The sequence below is a fragment of the Oryctolagus cuniculus genome, chromosome 1 (assembly GCF_051225735.1).
Source record: "Oryctolagus cuniculus isolate XC-2025 breed Fujian yellow rabbit chromosome 1, ASM5122573v1, whole genome shotgun sequence".
Taxonomy (NCBI): domain Eukaryota; kingdom Metazoa; phylum Chordata; class Mammalia; order Lagomorpha; family Leporidae; genus Oryctolagus; species Oryctolagus cuniculus.
In genome coordinates, this window is record NC_142867.1 from 181,810,837 (window position 1) to 181,832,865 (window position 22,029).

Below are 22,029 nucleotides of genomic sequence, written 5' to 3' on the forward strand. Positions count from 1 at the left end.
ATATACTGAATGAAACCTAAGAGGCATATTTTTAAAGGTTTATTTTGCTTATTTGAAAGGCAGGATTAAGAGAGAAAAGAAGAGACAGAGAGAGAGGGAAAGAGAGAGCGAGAGAGAGAGAGAGATCGATCTTGCATCCCATGGTTCACCCCACAAATGGCCACAACAGCCAGGGCTGGGCCAGGCTGAAGCCAGGAGCCAGGAACTTCCACCAGGTTTCCCATGTGGGTGCAGAGCCCATCAGCATCAGCAGGGAGCTGGATCGGAAGTGGAGCAGCTGCAACTAGAACTGGCATCCACATGGGATCCCAGCACTGCAGGTGGCAGCTTAACCCACTAAGCCACAGCACCAGCCCCTAAGGGGGATTTTGGTGTGAATGGATGTTTGGCAGGTTATGATAGAACTTACTTGAATATGGATTTGACTCCAAACCCACTCCTGGGGAAAAGATCATTAGATCTTTTTTACATAGCAAATGGCCACATGTGAGTATTTGTATCTGTATATGTACCTCAGTGATTCCTACCTACACGTTGAAAACAGAAACCACAGGTAATTTTCTAAAATTGATTTGTCTTTTGGAAATATATCAAACTGCTAACTGTATGAGTTGTAAGAATGAATATATGTATTTACATGCCCAAGGAAAAACACAGCCCTTCTAGGATCAAAGTAAAAAGCAACTTAATTATTGATCGTGACTCCATGTAGAGCAGCTGTGTGTACAGGAGTGGAAAGTGTGGGCTCCAGTGACTGCTTTATATGAATCTTGAATGGCCAGTTAGCCACAGGAGACCCAAGGCATGTCTTTGAACCCCATATGCGCTGGTTTCCTCATTTGTGAAAAGAGTATAAAAATAGTCTCTAAGTCATAGTGTTATTGTGAAGCTAATTAATATATCAAACTATCTGGGATGCAGGAAGTGCTGCAAATGTATCAACTATTGTTATGATTGGGTCTCTTCTAGCATCATTCACCCTCAGAACCTTTAAGGAAGTTAAAAATGGATGATAATCACTCATTATAAATGGGGATTTATATGCCTTGGGTCTACTGGCATTTGAGCAAGAACCACGATATCTAACCCAACTCTCAGCTGGTGAGAATCACCAGCTAACATACCCTATTGCTTCTCTTCTATACTTCTCAGGCTCTTTGAAGACTCACTTAGAAGGGCCACACTTTTAGTTTATTAGAGTTTATTCAAAGGAACAAAGGTTAGTTGTCTTTATTTAAGTAAAAAAATTTATGGAACAAATTGCAAAATTGAGTAAAGAAAGTTCAGAAACTGCTTGGGAAAAAAAAGCAACCTCTCTCAACTCTGAGTTAAATATATTTTATTCCCATAGATTGCTCCCAGCATGCACAGAGACAGCAAAATCAATAATAAACTCAAGCAAGCAGACAGTCATTTTTATGTAGTCATTAGGAATGCCTTTATTGCAACTCAAGAAGGTCTAAATTTGTCAGCCCCTCCCACCGTCAACCACTATTGCTCATTCTATAGCTACTTTCAGAAAGCTAAGCCTGAACTGTTGCTCAGCTGAGCCCCAGAGAGTGACAAAGACAAATTAATGGGATCCTTGTGTGCCAAAATAAAGTATGGACCCTGTCACCACCAATATATGTTAAGTCCATTAGGGTCATTTTTAATGAACTGAACTTTTCATTGGAAAGCTCTGCCAAACTTGTTGAATTAAGGGAAAGAAACCTTTACAAAATTGCAAGATAAACTAATTTCACTCCATGTGAAGAAGAAATGGTTCATGAAAAGTATTGAGTTTACAGTATTTCAGATTTTTATCAAAGTCAGGGAAATAATCTGTATTAAAAACTACATTCTGGTTTTAAGATGGGAACTACAAATGTACTGATAGCATTGTAAGCTATAATGACATTTGAATCCCTGGGACATGGCTTTTTAAAGAGTCAGACTATCCTCAAGGAAAAGCAAACTTTCAAATCATGTTCTATTCACATGGGTCAAAAAAACAAAGAGAAAGAAAAAGGGTCTGAAACAACTGTCATATCCTCATTTTTCATTTGTGAATAATTTGGCTCCATTTATAGCTGCTATATGCAGCCTGTCTTCCCTTTTTCCCAAAATCTTTGCATGTTGAGTTTAAAGAGTATATATTAAAAAAGATATGAGTTCTCTTTGGGCCCCTGGAACCCAGGAAAAATTCCAAAATGCTCCAGAGCCTTCACTGTTGGGTAGCTGTTAGTCAGATAAGCACTGTTTGACCAGAGTCCATATATAAATTATTGACATCAGCCTTTGTTTCAAAGCTGCCCCTAGATCCTTTTCTTCAATAAAATAGCATTTTTATTTCAATTTAATTTAAGTGTGATAGATACAAAATTTAAATTTTCTCAAGCTATATGACTACTCAACACCAAATAAGATAAAATGAGGCTGATACCTATTGCCTAAAAATATAAGAAATATAAATGTGAGCCAGCACTTTGGCATAGTAGTTCAAGCCTCCACCCATGACAGCAGCATCCCATCTGGGCACATGTTTGGGTCTTAAATGCGCCACTTCTGATCCAGCTCCCTGCTAGTGCACCTGGGAAAGCAGTGAAAGATGGCCCAAGTGCTTGGGTCCCTGTACCCACATTGGGGATCCAAAAGAAGCATCTGGCTCCTGGCTTCAGATAGACCTAGCTCCAGCTGTTATAGCCACTTAGGAGGTGGGCCAGCAGATGCAAGAGCACGTGCTTGCTCCCTCTCTCTCTCTCTCTAACTCTGCCTCTCAAATAAATAAACCGTTAAAAAAGGAAATATAAATGAATAAGCCCACTAAAGTTACTAAATTTTCACATAGTTACTTTAAAAGAACATAAGAAATTCTTATTTTAAGAAAAGAGCTTTGTTTCCTCATGCCAGTGCCTGGAACGAAGAAATATAATTTAATTTCTTGGAAGTTTTTAGGCTATGTCCCCTTTAGCTTGATTTCAATCTTTAGACTTAAGAATAAACTCAATACTAAGTCATGCATAAAATCAATTCCTTCCTCCCTGTTTGTCAATTCATTATTCATTTGAAAAAGTATTTATTGAGCACCTATTATGTGAAGTTCTACCTTTGCAGAGATTTTGTCTAGTGAGGGAAATGGTTATTATGCAGTTTGGTAACTGCTCTCAGAAAATTAAAGGGTATGCTGAGAAAGCCTAGCCATGGTCCTAATGAGTCTGGGGGTCAACTCAGTCTTCCTTGAAAAGGTGCATGGAAGCAGATCCCTAACAGATGAATGGGAGTCGCTCCTGCTAAGAGCTGGGAGGAGTTCATCCAGGGGGTGACTCTCACTTGCCCAGATCTAGAGTCAGGAAAGAATGAGACACATTTATGGCAGTGGAAAGGGAGTGTGGCTGGAGGGTCCTGACAAGGGGAGGAAAAGTGGGAGATGAACAGGAGCAGATTGCTTAGTGAAACCCTGACACGGAGTTGGTTTCAAGGTATAGTGGGAAACAGTGAATAGCTGCACATTTTAAGGTCCCTCTGTCTACAACATGAAGAATGGACAGGTCAGGGGAAGGAGAGGAAGGAGCAGATCGGTGGCTGTGTGGTAGTCCAGGAGGGAGATACTCTGGCTTCAGTGATCGTAGTGTACATGGCAGCCTGAGGGACAGTGCAGTGAGGGAGTTAGCAGATTGTGGAGTTATCCCACCAGGTCATGAATCCTCACACTGCCTTTTACTCGGGAGTGTGACCTTGGAAACCTCTCCGTCTTGACCTGATCATCTAGAAATGGGATTGAAATGTACTGTCTTGAAATAGTCTACAGAGGAGAAATCATTTACATTTCCTGTAAACGTAAAATAAACACGTTGAGAATTTAATTCATGAAGTATTGAGGAAGCCAATGAGATGTTAAAAATAGTTCAGATGAGAATTGGATTTAGAAAAATACATATTTTCTACCAAAGAAAATCATTTGCATTGATATGAGCAGAAAACGGTTTCATCATCATGGATAGGAAACATCTGTATCATCACCAGCCCTTGGTAAAGAAACCCTTTTCTCTATGGAGTTCCAAAATAGACCAACCAGAGCAATCCGAGGCCCACAGTTCCATAGAATTAGACCCCCGCTGGAGGTCTGATAGACCATGCAAGCATCTCCTTGAAAAGACAGCTTCTATTGTCCATTTCACAATGCTGCCAACAGCACCCACCTCCCAATGTTATAATAAGATATAGATTTGGCCCTCCATACCTGTGGGTTCTGCATCTATGGATTCAACCAACCTCAGATTGAAAACTATTTGAGAAAAAAAGTTGCAGCTATAATGAACATGTACAGACATTTTTCATAACATTATTCCCTAAACAAATATTGCATATCTACCATCTGTATGGTATTTGCATTGTGCTAGGTATTACAAGTAATCTAGAGGTGATTTAAAGTATAGAGGAGAATTATGTATATTATGTGTAAATATTATGGCATTTTGTATAAGGGACTTGAGTCTTCATGGATTTTGGTATCTGTAGAGGGTCCTGGAAATAATCTCCCATGGTTATGGAGGAATGACTGCACATATAAAATTCAAGAAACACTTAATATAAGTGTTAGCCACCATTATCAGGTCAGGATAGTGGCAGTGGAGATGGAAAGACATCAATAAGTTGAAGTTATATTTTCAAGGAATAATTTATATAATTTGGCAATCAGTTGGATGTGTGAAGTGAGGGAAATTGAGGAGACAAGAATAGCTCCCAGCTTGTTTGTTTGTTTGTTTGTTTGTTTTAATTTGAGCAATAGGGTGGCCAGGAGAATCATTTGTTGTCATGGAAAAGATTGAAACATGAATAGGTGGCTCAGGGTGGGAATCAAGGGTCCACTTTGGACATTTTAAGTTGGAGATGCCTTTCTAATATAAAGTAAAATCATCAAGAAGTGATAGCAATGTGTAATAATTAAGAGCATGAAACCCTGCTAGGTGTCTGACTTATACTTCAGTCTCCTCATCATGTATCAAGTGGGATATAATAATGGTTTTTATCTCATTGAATTGTTATTAGGATTTAACAACTTTTATTTGTAAAGTACTTAAAATTGTGCCTTGTGCCTAAGAAACATTATAAAAATTTTTGATAAAGAAATTAATATTTACTTTTTTCAAAGAAAAAAATTCTAGTCAAGAGATTTCTTGTATATGGATGGAGGTACTTGAAACTAGGAATCACGGCAAACACCCTGGGAGACAGCAGAAAATTGAGATGGGAGGCATTGCATTATTTAAAATTTGATGACAAAAGGAGACTGGGAAGGAAGTGACCAGAGGAGAAAACAGAGAGAGTCTGGTGTCATGGAATTCAAGAAGAGACAGCACTGTAGGGAGAAAGCCACTGTCAACTGAAATGAATGACACTGGGGACAATATAGATAAGGATTGAGTTGCCTGGGAATAGCAGACAACATAAGGCCAATATTCTTAGAAACTAACTATTAACTATATTCCTGTTGACTTTTCTCCTGTTAAACAAAAAACAGCCTCATGATGGTCAATAAGGGCCCAGCTTTAATAGGAAATTTTCTAGCATCTTGTCTGACACTGCATCAGAGAAAGGCTAAGATGGAAGTACCAGTTGGCTGTCAAAGCTTTGAAAGAGCCCATCGTCTCCGGATGCCTTAAAACTTCCCTTTCACCATTTCCTGCTGCTGTGAAATCCTTCTGCAATAAAATGGGCTCTTAATGCAGTCAGCTTTTCTTCCCCTTCTTTTAGCATTGAGTATTTTCTGCAAAGAAAGCCATTGAGGCATTCTCTCAGAGAGACCAGCCGCCCTTCAGAGTCCAACTGAGCAACGTCCTCATTAGAAAATTCAGTCTGCTACTTGGAAAACGCCACAAAGTATGGCTCTCCCAATACTGCCTCAGTGTGATTTGGAATTGTGCCCTTCCTGCAGACTGTTATTGGTTAGCAGCATCAGGGGCAATCATTGATTTTGTTTTTCCCTTCAAATAATTGTATGGGTGGCTGCAGCAAAATTGTTGTTTGTTTTGTTATTTTAATTTCCAGAAAGTCATTCTGTTCCTGGTTAAACTACCAGGGCACCCTACAGTGTTAAGGACTCCCACCACCAGGGCATGATGGAAAGGATTTGAGGAATCATTGAAAAGAAGAGGTACTATCAGATGCTTTGTAGAGAAGGGTCCTGGACACCTCGGAAAGACTCCATTTGGAGGCCTCAATATGAGTTACATAACCAGCATGGATTATTCACAACTCAGAGTTGTAAACTTACAACAGCAGTTGGGAAATACTTTCATAATTCTGTATGAAGATCAAGGATCCTTGACTAAAGATCTTTTATAATAACTTACATTCTCACTTATTTGCACTTAGATGTAGTTCTAAATGAATATAGAAGTATGTTTCAGCTAAGAATTGGCCCAAAATTTTAATGCTCCAGATTTAGTTTTTAAATAATCATTTTAAGGTTGCCTTAGTGTTTTCCCTTAGTGTTTCCTTTGGTAACATCCCAAAAGTTTTTTATTTATCTATTTTAGATAGTTTTTTTTTTAATCTTCCCTTTCAACTTCATGGAATGACATTAAGTAACTGATCTCATGTTAAAAAAAAAAAAAAAAGGAGGGGAGTGAAGTAGAAGAAAGTAGAGATAGAAAGATGTTTTCTTTTTCAAATGTTTTTCTCACCCAGAAGCAACTTTTTAAATTTTTTTTCATTTTTTTAAAAGATGTGTTTATTTATTTGGAAGTTATTGCACAGAGAGAGGAGAGGCAGAGGCAGAGAGAGAGAGAGAGAGGTCTTCCATCTGCTGGTTCCCTCCCCAATTGGCCGCAATGGCCAGAGCTGTGCTGATCTGAAGCCAGGAGCCAGGAGCTTCTTGTGGGTCTCCCTCATGGGTGCAGGTACCCGAGGAGTTGGGCAGTCTTCCACTGCTTTCCCAGGCCATAGCAAAGAGCTGGATAGGAAGTAGAGCAGCCAGGACTCGAACCAATGCCCATATGGGATGCCAGCACTGCAAGCGGTAGCTTTACCAGCTATGCCACAGTTCCATCCCCTCAACTTATTTCTCACATATCCGAATGCCTCTTTTTTTGCCAAAATTGTCAGCTTAGGTTTCAGCAACTGTACCTTTTCCTACACATTTTAGACCATTAATATCTGAAGGGTTGTTTAGAATCAGGAATAATTTTTCAAAATCTTAGAGAAGAAATAGGGTTAAGAATAAGGTTAGGCCAAATAGAATAACATGTTAATACCCATGAAACATATGATTTTTTGCCCCCAAATGACAATTATATTCAAAGACTTTTTGGTTAATTCAAAGAAAAATTACTTAAATAATTTTATTTTTCTAATATAATATTTCCCATATCCTTCTGTGGCCACTATTTAATTATAAAGTTTTTCCAAAGGAAGAGTCTGAGTCTTGTGCAGGTATAAAGTGAACACTTATCAAAGATTTTACTTGCCTCATTAATTAATAGGAGAACTAGTAGCGTTTTATAGTCAATTCAAATGAAATGTAAAAGAACCATGCTTACTTAAACAAATAAGTATGCAAGAAAGAACTTATAAATAGATATAAAATGGATCCATCCACAGGGCAACAATCAAAATATTCCACTAGATATGGCTAATCTACATTTCTGTGGACAAAAATAATTTGCATTATCGGGTTTTTTAAGATTTATTTTATGTATTTTAAAGACAGAGATACAGAGAGAGGTAGAGACAGAGAGAGAGGTCTTCCATCTGCTGGTTCACTTCCTAGATGGCCACAACTGATCTGAATCCAGGAGCCAGGAGCTTCTTCCTGGTCTTCCATGTGAATGCAGGGGCCCAAGGACTTGGGCCATACTCTGCTGCTTTCCCAGGTGCATTAGCAGGGACCTGGATCAGAACTGGAGCAGCCATATGGGACACTGGGTGCTGCAGGCTAGGGCTTTAACCTGCTGAGCCACAGCGCCAGTCCCTGCATTATTGGTTTTTTTGCAACTTACAGAGTGGCAAAATAGCTCAAAGAAAATGAAAGACTAAGATTTCCAGGAAGCATGCACTTCACAGAACATCCAGGAATCTCTTTGGTGCATTTTAAAGTCTTCCACAATTTTTCTCTACATTCATCAATTTATTGCCTCCTCTGTTCTCACCCTACTACTATCCTACCACTCCTATAAATACACCAAAAGAAAGAAGCAAAGAAATCTTCATAACCCCTAAAGACTCATGGTGCCAAATGCAGTCAGATAGGAAATCATACCAAGATTAAGTATTTCTCATGTGATTGCCTGCAAGTTTCAATTGGCATTTTGAAACAAGAGCATGCGACTAGTGACAACATCAAGATAGTGCAACTATAACAGTATTCTTACTTAATCCCAATGATTTTTTAAAGCAACCATATATATGAAAAAGGGAGAAAGAGGAAAGTAATGGCAGAAAATGAAGTTTTAAATATGTTAATTTCAGACCATATATGCTGAAAACTGGAGCCTAACTCTGACTAATGTCTGTGGTGACGTGACTACTTAACCAAGAGTAAAATTTCTTACCATTTTATTAATAAAGTAAAATGTGTTTTTATTATTTTTGTGCATATTACTAGGTCTACAATAGCCACTAATAAACTAAATAGTTAAAATTTTACAGATGAACCTGATTGCTTTTGTGCAAAAGGGACTATAATAATAACTCTAATTAAAGCATAAGCTTTTTATTAATGAAATAAATAAACAAGTAAGCTTGCAAATAGAAGACCAGACAGAAGCATAAATCATTCATTTGCCAGGTGTGGTCCTTCATTCTGTTTTTTTTTTTTTTTTTTTTTTTTAAGTTCCTAGAGATGGGAAGACTAAATGTTAAATTCATATTACTCATTTCTGAAGGTTACACACAGCTTTTAAAGAACTTATTTGTGCTGGTGCCGCGGCTCACTAGGCTAATCCTCTGCCTGCAGCACTGGCACACCAGGTCGGGGCGCCGGATTCTGTCCCGGTTGCCCCTCTTCCAAGCCAGCTCTCTGCTGTGGCCAGGGAGTGCAGTGGAGGATGGCCCAAGTCCTTGGGCCCTGCACCCCATGGGAGACAGGATAAGTACCTGGCTCCTGCCATCGCATCAGCGCGATGCACCGGCCGCAGCGGCCATTGGAGGGTGAACCAACGGCAAAGGAAGACCTTTCTCTCTCTCTCTCTCTCTCTCTCACTGTCCACTCTGCCTGTCAAAAAAAAAAAAAAAAAAAAAAAAAAAAAAAAAAAAACCTCATTTATACAGCCATGCTTCACTCATCTGACAATAGGACTGCTAACAAAAAGAATTTATAAATATTCCAATTAAATTTCCATCAAAAGAAAATTTTATTGTATCTTTGCCCATCATCGTAATTAATATACTGGTTTCAAAACAGCACTGATTGCACTCAGTCCTAAAGGTTCCGATTCAGCAAGAGCTATTCAGGAGGAGTATTCTCACCACTACATTTAAACCTCCCAACTCACTTGTCTGCCCTCTCACTGACCTTGCTTCCTCCCACTCGTGGCTAGAAAACTCAGAGTAGTAAACACAGCACTGGAGGATCCAGGGATATGGGGGAAGCTTCATATGAAAAACATTTGTACTATCAGATATGTTTCTTTTGAAATATAATCTCCTTCCTTCAACACAAGAAAATATGTTATATCTTGCAGTGTTTGCACTAGAGAATTAAGATAACTGCCAAGAGACAGCACCACTTAAAAACCAAATTGTTTTTAATTGGTGTGAACTTGATGAAGACCTAAGGATAGTTAGTTGGGAGATAAGCCAGTAAGGCTGTTTTATATTTGATAAGACTCTCATTTGAGAGACATAAAACAGATGTTTATTATTTTTTGCTATTAACACCAAATGTCCATATAGTCAAAAATACACACAACAGGCATGCATATGTAAATATGCATGCATACTTTATATGCACACAAACCCACACACACACATACACACACATATAGGTGCTTCAGAAAGTTTGTGGAAATAGAATTAAAAGATGTTTATTTTAGTGTTATTTATTAGAAACTCAGAGAACGATCTCCCATCTGCTGGTTCACTACCCAAATGCCCACAACCAACAGCGGGAGTTGGAAAAGGCCAAAGCCTGGAGCTGGGAACTCAATCTGGGTCTCCCAAAAGTGGTGGCAGGCACCTGATAACTTGAGCCATCACCTGCTGCCTCCTAGGAGGCACATTAGCAGGAAGCTGGAGTGAGAAGCAATGCTGAGACTCGAACCCAGGCACTCTGATGTAGAATGTGGGCATCCCAAGCACTAGGCGAAATGCTTGCCCTCTCATGAATGTTCTAAGATCCCTCATATGCATATATTTCACAGTTTTTGTACCAAAATAAACTTGTTCTTTATTAAATTATTTATTTATTTATTTAAGAGGCAGACAGTGACAGACAGCTTCTCTCAACTGGTTCACTCCCCAAATGCCTGAAACAGCCCAGGCAAGGCCTGGCCAAAGCCAGGAGCCAGGAATGAAATCCAGGTCTCTTATACGAGTGATATGGACCCAATTGCTTGACCCATCACTGTTATCTCCCAGCGTCTACATTAGCAAGAAGCTGGAGTCAGGAGCCAGAGCCAGGAATGGAACGTATGCACTTCAATACACAACACAAACATCTTAACCAGCATCTTAACTGTTAGGCCAAATGCGCATCCCTAAACTATTTTTAATTCCGTTTGCCACAAACTTTTTGAAGTACTTTGTGAGTGTATCTTGTACATTTTTTAAAATTTAGACATGCTACTTTAAAATAAACAGGTTTATCCATGGCAGTAACTTAATGGAGCTTCAGAGTTATGCCCTTTCTACTTTGTGTGTCTTTGGTCTATCTTCATGGTTTTAGAAAGAGACCAAAATGCACATTAATCATATTATAGGCAAGGAGAGCTGAGAATCTAGTTTGTGCATCATTTATATTCTAGATTCCATCCAAGAATCACTTTGGAAGATAAAACACAAATCAAGTTGGCTATTTGTCATCCTACAGGCTTGTATATATGTGGTGAGAGATGGAAACTAAGACCTAAAATAAATTTAGGAATTATCTATGGATCTCAGTATGTTTAGCATATCTACCAAATGTTCTGCTCTATAGCAAAGATAGGAAAACAACAGCCAACAAGCCAAATGCAGACCCTTCCATCACCACCCTCTTCCTTTTCCTACTCCATTTTTTAAAAATAAAGGGGTTTTTGTTTGCTTGCATTTAATTTGAGAGAAAGAGCCAGACAAGATCTTTCATCCTCTGGTTTACTCCCCCAAATGCCCACAACATCTGGTGCTGGGCCTGGCTGAATCTGGAAGCCTTAAACTCAATCCAGGTCTCCCATGTTGGTAACAGGAACCCATCCATTTCAGCATCCCTAAGTCTGCATTAAGCAGCAAGCTGGAGTCAGGGGCTGGAGCCAGGAATTGAACCTGGTACTCTTATGTGAGATGTGGGCATTGTCACTCGCTGGCTAAGCACCCACTCCTTAACTAAAGTGGTACTAGAACACAGCCACACTCATTTCACATGGACAGTACCAGAGTTTAGCGGTTGGAATAGAGACCACATGGCCTATGAACTCTAAAATATTTTCTGTCTGGCCCTTTACAGAAAAAAAATTTGCTGATCATTGTTCTGTTCTGCTGTAATGGTCACTGAAGTAGAATTGACTCTTACAGGTGATGGAATCCTACTGCATAGAAAAAACTAATAGGGTAAAGTTCTTTTTGCCATCTTTTTTAATTGGAAACAAACTTTGGTACACATTATTACAGAAGCATTACTATCACACTATTGTCAAAGTTGGCAGGCTATGGAGCAGGCATTTGGTCTAGGAATTAAGGTGCTTGCCTCCCCCATATATTGGAAGTGTTTGGATTCAATTCCCAATTCTCACTCCTGATTCCAGCTTCCTGCCAGTGCAGACCCTGGGAGGTAGCAGGTGATAATTCAAGTGATTAGGTCCCTGCTACCCACATGGGAAAACTAAATTGAGCTCTTGATGCCTGGCTGTATCTCCTAGCTCACGCCTAGCCTTTGTAGGCACTTGAGGAGTAAACCAATGAATAAAGTTTAAAAAAAAAAAAAGACAGGCTAATCATCTGATTTCATGTCATCGTTATATACAAAAGAACTTAATATGAACTTCCCTTTATGTCTACACCTGTGTTGTAAAAGCCAGTGCTTGTGTATTTGTTATAAATCTTGTTGCAGGAGCGAGGCAGGTGTGTGTGAGGTGTAATAAGAGGATTGAAATGATGTTGAATCCAGGTTTTGATTTTGTATTTCTAATTCCTGCAAGCAATATGATTTAAAGAGAGAAGACTATTTAAATCTTGTGCCAGAAAATGGAGTAAATACATCAAAAACAAAAGGGGAGGTGAGAGTGTGATGAGAAGTCCTGGGGAACCACTCTGGTGGCACTCTCCTCCCCTTTCTTCCTGACAGGGTTGTATGGATACCTTTTGCTATCTCCCAGTGGATGGCTCCTCACAGGTAGCTGCAGCCAGGTCCCTCTTGAAATGTCTCTTGCTGCGCCTGAGAGCACTGTGTGCTGTTTGGGGGGAAGCCCACTGTCCTGGCCAGACCACCTCTGCTTCACAGGAAGCCTAGGAAACATCCTGGTCACGTTCCTTCCACTTTGAAAACTCAGAAGGGTTTGCTGTTAGAATTTCAGTTTCCCCGGATATAGATGCGAACCATTTGCGCTTGCTAGGATTTAATGCTCAACCCTTCTTATCAGTTCTTTCCTTTTTCTGCCAAAGTCAAGGTTAGGGGGCCAGGTTCTCATGCCTCCATGACGTCCTATGAGAAAACAACAGGACCATGGAGGAAAAACTCTGTCCCAAAGTTCTCTCTTTGAATTATTAAACTAACTTTTTGAAAATGTGAGTGATTCCACTGGGATTTTTTCATTAGGCCCCTCCCAAGGTCACGCAGTTGTGGCCATGGTTGTTTAATAGGGGTGGAGAGCATGATCTTCTTTTGGAATTTGGAAATTTTCCTACATTCTGGAGAAACTCAGAGAAATACCAAGTTCTTACCAGTGTAGCTCTTTTGGGAAGGTGGGAAATGGAGGAGGTGAGCACACTTGTGTGATTGCACAGTCTCTGGTTTACTGTAACAAGTCTGTGGCTTTAAATTTGTAGCATGGCTTTTCTCTACGATATAAAAAGAATTGGAGTTCAGACTAATTCAAAGAATGTGTGAGGGACAAGACTTTGCACCATTCTTAGAGACTTACCCAAAAAAAAAATCTCTTTATACATATAAATAAATCTTGGGAAGCACATTGAGCAGAAAAGCAAAGAAACTTGTAGAATATGAGATGCAGACTAAAAAAGAATATTTCCTTAAATATCTCCAAGGGCTTATTATGTTAGAGTTTTTAGGATCAGTATTAGTCTGCTGTAAGAATAGCCAGCCTCCTGCAAGAGGCACAAGTGCTGGGATTTAGAGCGAGGAGAAGACACATTCACCACTCTGAAGAGCTAGCACTGTGGGTGCAGAGCAGCAAGAAGCAGGTGGTCCGTGGCTGGAATGTCTTACAGCTGGGAGTTCATATGACATGAAGCATGCAATCCAGAAACAGTGGCCTATGAGCTCATGAACTAAACCGAAGCTCCCATCACAACCCAGGGTGGAGAAGCCCTGAGCATATCTTGGGACAGGTCTAGGCAGTGGAGGCAGATGGGATGCAGCCCCCCACCACCCCTCTGGTCCCCTGCCTGGGACTTCTCATCCTGTCTTCTTGTTTGCTTGCCAACTGCAGGTTCATCCCAGAGGCCTGGTCAGCCTGTTCAGTTACTTGTGGTGTGGGGACCCAGGTGAGAATAGTCAGGTGCCAAGTGCTCCTGTCTTTCTCTCAGTCCGTGGCTGACCTGCCTGTTGATGAGTGCGAAGGGCCCAAGCCAGCATCCCAACGTGCCTGTTACTCAGGACCATGCAACGGGGAAATTTCTGAGTTTAATGTGGACGAAACAGATGGACTGTTCGGTGGCCTGCAGGATTTCGATGAGCTGCATGACTGGGAGTATGAGGGATTCACCAAGTGTTCTGAGTCATGTGGAGGAGGTAAGAAGTGGGGCTCTGGCTCAGACCCCTGCCATTTTCTTGTCTTTTTTTCTATCTCTTCTCTCCCTGCATGCAACAGTATCGGGTGACTGCCTCTATTACAAGAATGATAAGTTGGGGAGGAGCAGGCGGGCTGCCATTGTATTGTAAAGCATGCTGAGTGAAATACTGATGCTTTCTTTTTGGGTGTGAGTGACTCTCACACTGTCAGCTGTTGAGTGGCCAACAAAATGAAGGCCTTGCTTTCAGCTGTCATTCTGACATCTTGCAATATCTCATAGTGTATATGAGTAAGAAACACTATTGACACCAACTTGGCAATGCCCTCAGCATTTCAGTTCCAGTGATCTGTGTCCTTGTCCTGGTACATACAGTGTGAACCAAGACCCCGGTGGCAGAATTTTCTGTTATTTCCAAGTGCAGGTTAGAGCTGCTCCACCTTACTCAGCTGATTTCCCAACAAAAGGAAAGAGACCATAAAGGATGATTAACTTTGTAGATGCCTGGGGCTGGAAAGAAGTTTAAGGATTAAAGTCTGACACCCCCTCCCCATCTCACAGATGAGCAAACCAGCATGCAACAATGCACAGTGACTTGTTTGAGAACACACAGCCAGCAAGCAAGAGAGCTGGGACTAAGCCTAGGCTTGTATTCTGTCTAGAGTCTTTGCACCATACCACACTAAGCACTCCGAGAAGTCCTGGAGCTTTCTCATTATGTGGATTATTTAACAAAGGTCAGATGTTTCCATGTACATTCACCTGTTTCTCTTTAGGTGTATTTCATAGTGATGGAATAATGGCCTCAGTGACTATTTAAAATTTTATGTATTTAATTGACAACTAATGATTGTATATATTCATAGGGTATAATACTCATATAGAACTCATAACTCTATAATTCATAGGGTATGTAATTCTATATATCCATAGGGATATTATGATATACGCATATGTTGCAGAAAGATTTAATCAGGCTAATGAACATATCCCTTCAGGTATTATGAGCAGGATTGTAGTAAGGTATCAGTCCTTCAAGAAAATACATTAGATTCATACTACCTCTGTCTCCCATGTCTACTCCCAAAAGAGGTGTTGATAGGTGAGGATGTGCTGGATGATTCCTGGCGAAATCCCTCCCACTGGCTCTGGGCACACTGAGATTCTGCATTCCAAGCAAAGTTCTTACTTAACCAACAGAAAAAAGTGGTAAAATTATTTCCCAAGACTGTTTGCTAAACCATGACATTTTGGCAAGTCTTTTGAACAGCATCTTTTGTCTTGAAGGAGAATGTAAGAATAAGTGTGCCCAAACAGTGTTCACATGTCACTGGCAGGAATGAAGAGTGGAACAAGTAATAGCAAAGAATTGATTTTCTCCAGCAGGTCTTTTACTTAGCCTTTAATAGCCCTGACCTTGAGGTTCTTGTTTGTTTCTACATCTTCCAGTTTCAAACCCTGGAATTCTGAAGTGTTTTTAATGGGGAACTTGGTATTTTAAAACCAAAGTTCCTCCAAATGATTCTGGAAGACAGTTTCCTGGAACTTAGCTCCTCTTCACTGGGGTGGAGGACATCTGTGCTTTCATGTGTAATGAAGAAGTGTTAAATAAGCTTTGGTGATCTCTGAGCCCGGGTAGGAGCTGAAAGATTCAGGTGGAAAGGCCTTAGCCGACGGCTACAGTTGCTCTTTTCCATGTAACAAATGATGCAGAATTCAGAAACTCATGTTTTTAGCCCCAATTTCCATGGTCACCTGAATTGAATGATCATTATTTCTAGTCTGAAACAAATGTGCTTTGGAAAAAAATTATTTATGGTCTCTCAGTTATAGTTCTCAGTAACAAGTCAAGCATGGAACTTTATGAGCAGGTGGAAAAAATAGATGCAGTAACAGAATACATAAATAACCAGATACCTTTATCTTCAAGAGCTGAACGACTCTGCCTATCAACCAGGGGTATAAAATTCAAAGTGTAGAGTGTATGTGGAATGTATTTAATTTAAAGCGTTTTCAGAAGACATCGATTTAGAAATGAGATTCAGTTGTTTGATATACAGCTGATCTCTACCTGTAGGAACCAAATGTCTTTGTAGAACATAAATTGTACATCCTTTATGTCCAAGGCAGGTTAAAGTTACTGAAATGTCTTAGATTTCTAACCAACAAAAATCGAGCACACTTACCTACAGTTATGTCACTGTGCCAAGGTCATATATTTACACCTAAAATGTTAGAGTTGAAAATTCCATAGTGGTGAAAATATGTTTGGGTTATATGGTCCGTATGATACCCATATGAACTAAAAATTGTTTCAATACATGGAACATATATATTTTCAAGTCTGTTTGGCAGTAACATTTCATTGTATTATTAACTTTGAAGTTTCACCAAAATATAGCCTGTGAAGTTATATATTATATATATTAGTCATTCTTTCTAAAGCCACCCCAAAACATGCACAATTAACAAATAGACTTTAAAGCAATTTTGGTTGTGGGACCAGTCAGCTTAATTTTATTGTTTTTGTAATCTGAAGAAATGAAATTGGATAGACACTAAAGTAACCTTTCCCCTAGAAGAGGGAGCAACCAGAAGGAACTAGTTAGTAATTTAGCCTGTAGTTGGTGGCTATGTTTCCCTGGGCTGTCATCAAATATCATGTAACGATTATGCTATTCTGGGAGATATAAACACTGAAAATCTCATTTTCTGGAAGATTGAAAATGAGCCTAACCTGTTCAGATCTGTGTCCTATGACCCACTATCACCTCCTTGTTGTATTTTAATTTCTCCTACATGAACTGATCGGTGTGATTAAGTAGAGCAGTTTTGGAGATGGTGCTGTGGCTCAGTGGGTTAAAGCCACAGCCTGCAGCACTAGTTTCCCATATGGGCACCAGCTTGGGTCCCAACTGCTACACTTCTGAGTCAGCTCCATGCTATTGCTCCTGGTAAAGAAGCAGAGAATGCTCCAAGTGCTAGGGCCCCTGCACCCATATGAGAGACCCAGAAAAAGCTCCTGGCTCCTGGCTTCAGCCTGGCCCAGTCCTGGCTGTTGCAGCCATTTGGGAAGCAAACCAGCAGCTGGAAGATTCTCTCCCTCCCTTCCCTCTCTCTGTCTCATAACTCTGCCTTTCAAATAAGCAAGTATCTTTAAAAATAAAATAATAAATAGAAATTTTAAGAAGGAAAGCAGTTTCGAACTTTAACAGGTTAAGTATGTAAGCTCCTAGACAATAAACCCCAAAGTAAAATCTGAGGGGAAACTTGAATCTCACTTCAAAAATGGAAGCTAAAGTCTTATATCTTTTGCTCCCTTTTCCTTACAAATCCTCTCTCGTTTTGCATTTGTCAAAAAAGAAAAACCCAGAATCATGAAGTACCATACTTTAACGTGTGTTCTCTGTTGTTTTAAAAATGTCCTTCGAAGAGTACACGTTAGCCCTTTAGGAAAAAGCAGGAACGCGATGAGCTAACTTCTCAGATCCTTGCCCACGTCCCCTGGGCCAAGTATACTGGGAACTGAAAGGTGAAGTCCTCACAGTTCCTTGCACACCCACCACTGCAGGAGCTCCCTCACCCTGGGTTCCTCCCCTCCAGTCAGCCCATTCCCACCTCCCACAGCTTCAACTGCATGCTGTGCTTGGAATGGCCTGCCCTTTAGTGAGTGCATTTGTTCATCCTGCAAAAATTTATTTACAGGGCTGGTCCCAGATACTCCTTAATTATGACAGAACTTCTCTCCTTAGTTTCCCCCAGTGGTAAAGCAACTGGCCGCTGCAGCCGCAAAGCTACAACTGTCCCACGCGCAGTCTTGCAAGGCCTGGTACATGATCTATGATAGCTTGGATTAGAATTCGGCAACTCTGGAATGCTTTTCAGTCTCAGCACTTAACCACCCCACAGGGTGAATTTCTTAGTTTAGTATCTTATTTATTTTTGTTTATTGGAAATCTGGGGGTTAAGGGGAGGGTTCTGTCCACTGGTTCACTTCCAAGGCTGGGCCAGGCCAAAGTCAGGAGCCAGAGCTCCATCCTGTTCTCCCACATAGGTGGCAGAGACCTAAGTATTCGGGTCATAACTTACTACCTCCCAGGGTGCACAGCACATTAGCAGGAAGCTGGATCAGAAGCAGAGGCAGGAGTTGATCCCAGGCACTCTGAAATGAAATATGAACGTCCCATGAGGCAGCTTAACATGCTGCACTACAACATTGTTCCCTCATAAGTGATTTTTAGCTTTGAGTTATGACTGTAGGGTTATAACCAGGGGTAATGTAATCTCATGTTTTACACATCCAAGAGAGGAGATTCTTGATGTCCTTTTAGAGGTTTAGTCTTTGTTGCACCCATTCCTGGCAACCTCAGAAGGGAGAAATTGAAACTGACTCCTACAAAGAATCCACTAAGTGGAAACAGGTAACATCACTCACACTACACCCAAGGACCTGAAGCAAACGCTTGGTTGTGACAAACCCTATGGTCACTTGCAGCCTCAGTATCATCAGTCCAATTTTCTAAGATCTTCAACAGCTCAAGAAAGCCAAGCTATATTTTATTTTAGACCTGTATTTAGAATCTCTTGTATACTATCAAGAGATCAAATGAATTGGAAATTTGGTTTCTAATATAACCACAGCCTAGATTCATTATGGACTAGCAAGCTACATCAAGTGACAAGTCATCATTACCCAGAAATTCTAGACTATTCCAGTGAGAAACGTCAGTGATGACATCAATAATTTCTTGAGAAGTATTTTGCTATATCATCATGCCACAAATTTCAAATGGCTAGTCCCAGCTGCAACCAAGCAGACGCCCCCACAATCAACATTAGAGTATGATGGGGTAATTTGAATGTCTAGAAGACTCATAATTTCAAATGTTCCACCCTGAACTGGTGATGAGATATTTAAATTAAATTCTGAAGATCATAAAAAATCAGAAAAAAAATATGAAGGATACCATCATGGGCACATGGTAAATATTGTGATTAATTTTTAAAAAGTTTGATTTTATCAAACTTAAATGAGAGAAGAAAGGAACTTTAAATTCTGGCTTTAAAATGTCAGTTTTTAAATGATGGGTTTGCTCAGTGACCTAGGTCAGTTTAGCATCAACCTTGGAAGCATTAGCCTGTTGATTGGGATGATGACATTTTTGGAGGAACTTAGGGTGCACAGAAGGGTGGCAGAGACCAGGCTATTACCAGTTGTACTTTTAGGTACTATGTGCTTGAAGAAGCAATGTAGAAACTAAAGACAAGAAGATGTGTATGTATTTATATACAGAGCTACATGGATCACACAGACTCTGCTATAAGGGCTTTGATATCTTTAGATATAGGTATCTTTATATACACAGTTGTGTATGGCTGAAAGCAGGTTAGTGACATGTCCTGTCTGGCTTCTTCCCTGAAATTGAACTCTGTTGAAATATTCCTGACAAATGTCTAGGTTATTTCTGAAGACTCTAGAAGACTCAAATATGACAGCCTCTTAGTATTTTTAATGTTAATGCTGTCAGCACTGAAGGCACAGCCATCTTGGATTTCACCATAGCAACTGTATGACCTAAGACAAGTCTTCCCATCTTTTTAAGTCTCGGTCACTATTTCTTTAAAGTGGGGATTAAAATAGTGCTTACTTTGTGGAGCTGTTGAGAGGACCAAATAGCACATGTCCAGCCTCTGGCCTTAAGAACAGACACCGTGCAGAGGTTAGCTCTGAGTATTCATGTTATGAGAGTAGTCGCCAGAATGAAATGTCTGATCATTGTGGGACCCATGTACATGTTTCCCTGCTCCGTGAAGCTCCCCACATGGTATCCTGCAGACCACCTGGGTAGACCTGCCAGGTGACCTGTGCCAGTCACTGCTCAGCCTCCCATTGTACTAGAGCTGAGTCAAGACAGGTGCTGCAATTGTAACTCTGATTCTCTTTCTTTGTTCCCATTTCCAAAGCTGCCCCACGTCACTAAAGAAATTAACCAGAAGCCAAAGGAAACCAGTGTAGGCTGAAGTTTTGGATGCCAGGCCCAAGAGCACAGCAGTGTACAGACTGTTAGCTGTTAAAATGTGGCCTTGGGCCTCCCATAAAATACAACAATCTCCTTTTGATTAAAATATAACAAGTTAAAGTCTTGGGGCCATTTTTTTCTCTCTTTTTCGTTGTCACTGTGTACTCCTTCTGTATTAAATTATCACATTTCAGCATTGGTGACTATACAGCTTCATGGCAATTTTTTTAGCTTTTCAACAATATTGGCAGAAGTCTCTCTTATGGGGAGGTTGCCCCCCTCCAGAGGTATGCTTCCATGGGCCACAAACTTATGACTACTTTCTCCAGATCGAGTGATGCGTGACAAGATTGGCAGTTCTGGGCTTTATGCTGCCGTCTCTGACATGCAGCAAGAGCCCCCCCGATCACAGAGACCTCCTGCCAGCTGCCTTGTCTACACTTCATCACCGTGACCCACGCCCACTCTGCTCTCTGGCCTGACAGTGTGATTTGTACACAGGTGTCCAGGAGGCTGTGGTGAGCTGCCTGAACAAACAGACTCGGGAGCCTGCTGATGAGAACCTGTGCGTGACCAGCCGCCGGCCCCCACAGCTCCTGAAATCCTGTAATTTGGATCCCTGCCCAGCAAGGTAAGGGATGTATGCCCTCCCTGCTAGCCAGGAGTGGGTGCAGAACTGGGTGCATCTTTCCATGGGCAAGACGGGAACACTTATTGTTACCCAATATTTTGAAAACCAATTAGCATCAGTTCAAGCTTTTAGTCAAATCCACTTAAATTTAATTGAAACCAGTGCTTTGGAATTCCAGCCCAATCAATGGTCATGTGCAGAGTCCAGAAGGCTCTGTGAACTGAAGCAAGCCTTGTGGCATGGCTGGTATGTGCGCGTGCCACATACTTGCTTTCCCCAAAAGGGAACATGAACTGACCACAGACTTCGTGGTGTCTGCCTGTGTCCCAAACCCTCACACCATGGTAATGAACCAGCTTGCAAATGATAGGGTATAAGGAACTGAAGCATCTGGGTGGTATAATTGACCCACTGTGAAATCTGTATGCACACAGCATGCAGATTCATTATAGCATGCTCTGGGGGTTGTGTGTCATTCCACATGCGTAAAATCAATTAGAGCATTTCATTGTTCAGCTCTGCCTGGGTCTCATTATTGCCCAACCCTGAGCCTTGGTTTATCAATCCAATCACTGCTTCAGTCTACATAATTTTATGGTGTCTTGAGAGACTTGCCTTTTAGATACTTCTTTCTAAGCCAGTCGCATTTGTGATTCCGGCTTGGAAGGGACATGTTGAAAGAACCAAAGGTAGGCTTTAAAATCTGCTGATGGAATGGAGACTGTTACTGGATAAGATTATATCCTAGATGTGAAAGGAATTCTGTTTCTGAATGATATGTCTTCTCCTTCTGCAAAGTGCATCATATAAGCAGCAAGACACTATTTTCAGGCATGAACAACAGTTGGCTGGTTAAGCTGATACACTGCTTGTCTTTTTTCTCAGCCAACTTGATTCCTTTCTTTGGGGCTTGGAAGACACAGATTGCAGGCCTCCTCCAACCAAACAGAGGCACAACCCAGAGTCACACTTCTCTTGCTGGTCACCACAGTTGTTCAGTGTAGTGATCTGAATGGTGAGCCTGAGTTTCTTCCCTTCGAGAGCAGACTTGAAGAGGAACACTAGTGCCACAATCTCCAAGGCAATCAGAAAGTCAGGCAGCCACTGCTTGGAGCAGCACTTCACCCATGAGAACAGCAGCTACTTAAATAGTGAAGATCTGGACCAAGGGAAGCTAAGACCAAACACATGGAATCCTAAGTCACCTCTTTTTCTATCCCTCCCCTACCTGGTCCCACATCTCTGTCTCAACCTCATAGCTCTCAAGTTGTATGAGCTTAAAACCTAAGTGCA

General features: G+C 40.8%; 1 protein-coding gene across 6 annotated transcripts in view; it reads left to right on the forward strand.

The window, feature by feature from the left end:
- ADAMTSL1 (ADAMTS like 1) overlaps positions 1–22,029 on the forward strand; it is a 1,088,032-nt gene that overhangs the window by 855,620 nt on the left and 210,383 nt on the right. For all 6 annotated transcript variants that reach the window (XM_008254434.5, XM_008254437.5, XM_089317536.1 and 3 more), the window contains 2 exons: positions 13,785–14,086; positions 20,607–20,736. In XM_008254434.5, coding sequence (XP_008252656.4) covers positions 13,785–14,086; positions 20,607–20,736 — 432 coding nt within the window. The remainder of the gene's footprint in view (positions 1–13,784; positions 14,087–20,606; positions 20,737–22,029) is intronic.